The sequence below is a fragment of the Miscanthus floridulus genome, chromosome 4 (assembly GCF_019320115.1).
Source record: "Miscanthus floridulus cultivar M001 chromosome 4, ASM1932011v1, whole genome shotgun sequence".
Lineage (NCBI taxonomy): Eukaryota > Viridiplantae > Streptophyta > Magnoliopsida > Poales > Poaceae > Miscanthus > Miscanthus floridulus.
The window spans coordinates 118,867,345-118,873,901 of record NC_089583.1 but is presented as its reverse complement, the minus strand read 5'-3'; the positions used below and the strand labels follow the sequence as shown (position 1 = coordinate 118,873,901).

General features: G+C 44.9%; 1 protein-coding gene across 1 annotated transcript; it reads left to right on the top strand.

Annotated features, from left to right (window-relative positions):
- Positions 1-668: 668 nt before the first annotated feature.
- Positions 669-3,383, top strand: LOC136552855 (uncharacterized). The gene is made up of 6 exons (XM_066544425.1): positions 669-856; positions 987-1,074; positions 1,669-1,733; positions 2,304-2,372; positions 2,461-2,510; positions 2,638-3,383. The coding sequence occupies exons 1-6, from the start codon at positions 779-781 to the stop codon at positions 2,747-2,749; spliced, it is 462 nt and encodes a 153-aa protein (XP_066400522.1). The 5' UTR covers positions 669-778; the 3' UTR covers positions 2,750-3,383.
- Positions 3,384-6,557: the final 3,174 nt, after the last annotated feature.

Genomic DNA, 6,557 nt, shown 5'->3' with positions numbered 1-6,557 from the left:
CGCGCTACATGAGGGAGCGGGCAGCGCGGCGCACGCCCGAAGCGAGGTGTGTGTGGGGCGCGCGACGGGCGGGGGAGAGGAGCGAGGAGCGAGCTGCGTAGGGTCGGGGCACAATTGAAGAACACCGCAACAACGAGCGGAGTGAGGCGCGGCGTCCGGGCAAGAATAAGAGACATGGAAATGAGCCGAAAATAAAAAAAAAGCAAAGGTGTGGTGCACGTCATGCACGCGTCTATACGGAGGGAGTCACTGACGTCAAACGTTCTGTTCGTACCCTTACCGTATATTTTAACATAACACGGTTCTAGAATTGCATTTTTTTTGAACGAGGGAGCAGTGGATCGAAATAGGCTCTATGTAAGACTGTACTTGTACTTTTGTTTGTTTGCTTCTTCTTTTTGAGAAACCCATCCTTGAAAAGAATACAATGTCATAGGAAAGCCCGCCCAGGATCCAGTCCTCCATCCGAATGAAAGGCCCAGAACGTTGAGCTTGTGTCGAGCCCAGTCCATCCGAATGAAAGGCCCAGAACGTTGAGCTTCGGTCGAGCCGTCTGACCTGAAAAGTGCCGCAGTCTCGAACTATCTAACAGCCCAAAAAAATAGATCTTGGGCTGGGCCGCGATAATGCCTGGTGTCGACAGTCGACGCGTCCAGGTAGCGCTAGAACAACGCTACCACCTCCACCGCAATTCCCCGCAGCATCAGGCGCAGCCGGCGGCCGTGCGGCATCGCAGCATCGTCTCCTCCTCCTCCTCAGCTACTCGCGTGGTCTGCAGATGGGCGTCGAACCGGCACAACCGAACCCCGCCGCGGCCGCGGCCACCACCGCTGAGCAGGCTCAGGATCTCATCGACGTAAGCCCTAGCCCAAAACCCCCAAACCTCCTCCACCACCGCCCTATCGCCGAGCTCTGGTTCGGTGTCCCCCTTGTTCGTATGCGCTACTGTAGACTGATCTGGAAGCTTGGCTCGATTAACTTGCCAGGCCGCTAGGTACGATGACTTAGAGGACGTCGTCGCTCTGTTCTCCGCTGGTGTCTCGCTGGAATCCACAGATTCGCAAGGCCGCACAGGTTGGGTTCGATTCTATGCACTCGTCCACTGCTCTAAGTGATCTTACTTCGCTGTTTATAAGAAAATTCTGTTTCAGTTTTGTCATGGCAGTATAACATAGGGCTCAGTTTGATTGTGGTGACTGTCGTACACTTGCATAGAACAAAGTGAAGTGGAATTATGTAGTAGAAGTATGCAGTATGCATATCTGTTTGGTGAATAATCTACTAGTAGGAGTACTATATGCTAATTGAAGTGTAGCTGCTCCTTGGTGGAAGGTTTCCTCAATGATCCTTTTGGCTCCTTTTTTATTCATATACAGTATCCTCTTCTTATCAGCCAAGTATCATTAAGCTGCAAATCACCAATCGACTGCCTAGACTCTTCAACTGTGCGAAATGGAATAGTTAAAGTTCATCTGAAGCCTGCTGACGGACTTGTTGGCTGGTTTTCTTACCCAATAGACTACCTGAACTCTTAAACCGTGTGAAACTGGAATAGTTAAAGTTCATCTGAACTGCTAAAAAGACTTTGTGGCTGGGTTTTCATCAAAGATTATTGTCGAATTCTTGTTCATCTGGTCATTAACTAACATTTTCCCCATTTCCATTCAGCTCTTCATATGGCCTCTGCCAATGGTCATCTTGCTGTGGTGGAATACTTGATTCAAAATGGAGCGGTATAAAGCTACTTTTTCGTATAATAGTTTACCATGTTGATTTCAACTAAAGCTAAGCCCTTGTTTAGTTCTCCAAAAGTGCACTATGCAAAAAGAAGATTCCCCGTCACATCAAACTTGCGGTACATGCATGGAGTACTAAATGTAGACGAAATCAAAAACTAATTGCACAGTTTGCTTTAACTTTGCGAGACGAATCTTTTGAGCCTAATTAGTCAATGTTTGGACAATAATTCACAAATACAAACGAAATGCTACAGTGGATAATCGTGCACTATGCAAACTTTGCCGAACTAAACGCGCCCTAAGCCTCTTTGCAATATGTTCTATTTTCTTATTAGAGAAAGGATAATCCGACTTCTATTGAAAGTCAATTAAGGTCTTTTTCATTTTGATGGGACTACCAGCTAAGAAAATTATCCACTGACTATTCTGTCCTGAATAGAAAATCGTTCTGTTAAAGACACCATGCGAGTTAACCACAAGCAAAGCCTGAACCCTTTGAAGTTGCATTTTGTTTTTCGGACTAGACTCATAAGTTCCGTTTATGGCTGCATAACTGAAATCCAGAATGTTAACGCCACCAACTTGGAGAAGAACACACCCCTCCACTGGGCATGCCTTAACGGACATATAGAGGTAAAATTAGTAGTTTTGTTGTTCTGCTTTCTTGTGCAGATGTAAACACACACAGTGACATTGCTCCTCCTGAAAATAACTAACCCAGGTAATCAAGGCTTTGATATCAGCTGGAGCTAGCGTGAGTGCTCTGAACAGGTACGCTCAAATCTAAACGACCACGTCTCAAGACGCGACATCATCATGAATGCATTTTCCATCGCTGCGTATGACATTAAGCAGAGCAATGATTGCGCTTTTTCATGGTATGATTTGTGTTCTGCAGCCATGAGAAAACGCCTATGGACGAAGCGGTGAGCAAAGGCAAGATGGATGTGATCGATGCAATCGGTGCAACAGTAGCTCAAGCCGAGCTCGATGGCGTTACTGTCTCCTAAAAGGACCTGATGAGTACCTGGAGCTTTGAATGACTTGCAGCCTTGTTCTTATCTCCAAGAGGTTCTGTCTATGTCAGTTGTGATCCAGAATTTTTGATGGGCCAGTATCTGTGGAATATGGCTTAGGGGGTGTTTGGTTCGAGCTACTAAACTTTAGTAGCCACTAAACGGTTTAGTCACTTTTAGTAACTCCAGAGTTACTAGAGAGGACTAAAGCTCTTTTAGTAGCTTTTAATCATAGCGTTTGGTTGAAAAGTTACTAAAGTGACTAAAAGTTACTAAATTTAGTAGCTACTAGGCGAACCAAACAGGCCCTTAGCCTTTGCCTTTGCATGAGTTGAAAGTTTATTATCTATAGTGTCGACAATCGCCTGTTAGCGTCAATGGCATGAGACCGTGGAAGGCAGATCTGTCGTTATAAACCAGATGTGCAGATGTCAAAGATAAGGATTTCTCCTACAGGTTACAATGTTGTAGGACCGTTGTTTGTTCTCCTAGACAACCTTCATTTTCCTTTGAGTTCCTTGGCTCCAAGTAGGGGCGCAATGGTATCCACACCTCCCTGCTCCTTTTCTTTTCCAATTCAACTTTTATTGCCTTTAAAACTAAAATGCAATGTCATGTCCTTGTTTGAGGGTTGTTTTTACTGATGAAACTGCTGCAATCATGGATTCTCTACACTTGGTTACTACTCTATTGCAGTATTGGACTAATTGGATTGGACGGATAGGCGTCTGGACCATTGTCCACTACTACACTCGCTCTACTTTGCGCTTTTGGTTGGGCCTCTCTGATGGAAAGCACAGTGTCACAGAGCCCACTTCGCCCAGTTGCGACGATCCGTAGCTGTGCCAGACACAATTCGACGACAGATTTCTTGTCCTGCTCCTGCCCGATCCCCCAAGATAATCCAGACGATGCCAACTGCTGCGTTTGTGATGCATGACACTTTCTCTGCCGTGACAACTTCCATGGAAACAAGTCTACCGTCTCCCATCCAATGGCCGGACGTCCCCAATGGTCCCAGCCAGCGTGGAGCTCGCTCTCATGATTCTATGCACTGACCACGAAGGCCTGCCTGAGTGAACTGAAAACCCCACGATGCGCTGCACGCGTCGCTGTCCGTGGTCAGCCTCAGTGTGTCAGATCCGGCAGGAGGAGCTTCTAGCAAAAGCAGCCCCATTGTTCATTGATGGATGGTTTGCGATGGCATGCTGCCGACCTGGCGTCGACGGCGGGCGCAGCGTGAGGTGCACGAGGTCGTCGCCGTCGCCGTCCACGCCGCCGCCGGGGCATGCGTGAGACGACGAGTAGGAATTAATGGCACGGATGGCCCGTGAGTAGGTGTAGTGGTGATAGTATATAGTATATACTCCTTGTACGATACATAAATACGGCGTGTGTCGAGGTAGAAACCTTGACGTATATACTACTGTATCTGTATTTCGGTTGCCTGCCTGCCAAGTGCCATGGCTCATGGCTGGCACTGCGGCACAGGCACAAACCGTCCTCCTGTGCTCCGAGCGACGCCAACGGCGCCGCAATGATGCTGGGTGCGCCGCCGGACAGACGACGCTGCCCCTGCCGGCCTGTGAGCTGTGACTGTCTGACTGCGTGCAGAGCAGAGAGCACTGAGGTCTGACCGTCTGAGCGGGCAGTCAGCTAGCCGCCAGGAGCTTCCACTTCCTTCGACATTTCTTGCCGAGAGGCCGAGAAGGCCCGGATCCATCCCGGCCGGATGGAGACGGCCGTGCGGCCGCATTCAATCGGAGCCCGGGGCAGCGCTGCACAGGAAGCGGTTGAGGTGGTTTTCATCGTTTACCCACAACAGTGCGGTCCATGCCACAGGCGTAGATTAGAGCATGGTAGCATCTCGTCTACTACATCCGTCTCAAAATCAAAATTATTTTTCTAGATTGATTCTGTTGGTGAGAAACTGGTTTTTTAGCTCCCAATTTCAAGTGTAAATGGAGAAACGATTTTTGTCTCATACCCACCAGAATTTATTAGTTGTCATTTTCCCGTTTGGCAGTTCAGGAGCGATCTCACGGAGAATCTAGATCTAGGTTCAATCCCAAATGGATACAATAAATATTAGTCTATTTTTGTAAAAGAATCGAAATGGTCAAAATGAAAATGGTTTGATTTGGCACCGTAACTAAAAGTGCACTCTTTGAGCGGTGAAAAAGTGTTACTGTCCCTTAAAGAATCATGCTGCAGATTAGCCGGCAGAAAAAAATAAAAACTTACTTTAGCCTGTGTTTAGATGTTTTTGGAATAACAAAACTTTTGCCTCTAATCTTTTGTCGTAAAACTTTTATCATTTAAACTTTTGGCATTTGGTGTTTAGATGCATGGTAAAACTTTAATGATGCAGACACAGCACGCGCCCTCAAGAAGTTTTTTGCCTAGTTTTGGGCATCTTGGGTTCCAAATGCTAAAAGTTTTGCAGCCCAAGTTTTGTTGTTTTTACCTATGGTGTTTAGATCTATTTTGCTAAAAAAAATAGAATAAAACAGCAAAAGTTTTTAGCTAAAATGGGAAACTAAACAGAGCCTTACTGCTTCGAAGAAGACTTGAGCAGATACCTTTTTCAACTTGCATTGGCACCTCAAGGATATGTCGTCCTGGCCGGTGGGTTCAGGAGATAGATATTGCGGTGTACAAGTACGTAGTACTTGCCATTACTCCTGACCGTGAAAGAAAGATCCAACCGCTGGATCGCTGCCACTGCAGCCATTCGTATGCATCTCTACAACCAGCTCCGCTAGATCATATCAAGGCATTGAGGCTCTGGCTATCTTTGGGTAGCTTAGCGTTGCAGTAATTGTATGTGTGCACTGGCCTATGCCTAACCTGTTTCTGCACTGCAGCCAGCTCTTTATTTCGATCTAGTTGTAGCTAGCCCTGCAGCTGCAGGTTTTGTTTGCACGCTCGTGCCAGATCGAGCCTTGTGGAGATCGAGGAAATAGCTTTGTTTAGTTCGCGAAATGAAATTTTTTTTTTATGTTACATCGGATGTTTTGGAATGTTGGTACAGATTTTTGGATACTAATAAAAAAAACTAATTACATAGCTCGTCTGAAAACTGCGAGACGAATTTATTAAGCCTAATTAATCCATCATTAGCGCATATTAGTTAGTGTAGCACTTATGGCTAATCATGGACTAATTAGTCTTAAAACATTCGTCTCGCGATTTCCAACCAAACTGTGTAATTAGTTTTTTCGTCTATATTTAATACTCCATGCATGTGCCGCAAGATTCGATGTGATAGTTTGAGGTAAAAATTTTTGGGAACTAAACCAGACCTAAGCTGTTTCTTCTATCTAAAATAAAATAAAAGAATTTTGTCGTGTCCAACTGTGCGGGATACTCCAGGTCACTACACGCTGTCCACAAAAGATAATTCTAAGGATGATCAAATTTATAATAAATAGTATTAATATTTATGTTTTTAAATAAATTTATTATAAAAATATATTCTATAATAATTAATCTAATGATACTAATTTTGTATTAGAGATTTTATTATTTTTTATATAATTTTGGTCAAAGTTCGAACTACTTGACTTATCGGGAAGCGAGATTTGTATTTTTTTTATAGACCGAAGTCTCCCTACAAGTACAAGGCCTACTACAATAGTCATGCGTAGGAGTACTCTTCCTCTGTAAAAAAAAAAAAGTACATCTCGCTCTTCAAAAGATTAAACCTTACAAAAATTACCAAATAACATATACCAACACTGCTACAATAAAATTTAACCGAGACTTTTGGCAAATGGTCTCGAAGGTGGGCGGGCTAGTT

Excerpts from the sequence above, each read along its gene's own strand:
- LOC136552855 (XM_066544425.1), top strand. The coding sequence starts at position 779 with ATGGGCGTCGAACCGGCACAACCGAACCCCGCCGCGGCCGCGGCCACC. Across the intron at positions 1,734-2,303 it reads ACTTGATTCAAAATGGAGCG|AATGTTAACGCCACCAACTT; the intron begins GTATAAAGCTAC and ends ACTGAAATCCAG. Across the intron at positions 2,511-2,637 it reads AGCGTGAGTGCTCTGAACAG|CCATGAGAAAACGCCTATGG; the intron begins GTACGCTCAAAT and ends TGTGTTCTGCAG.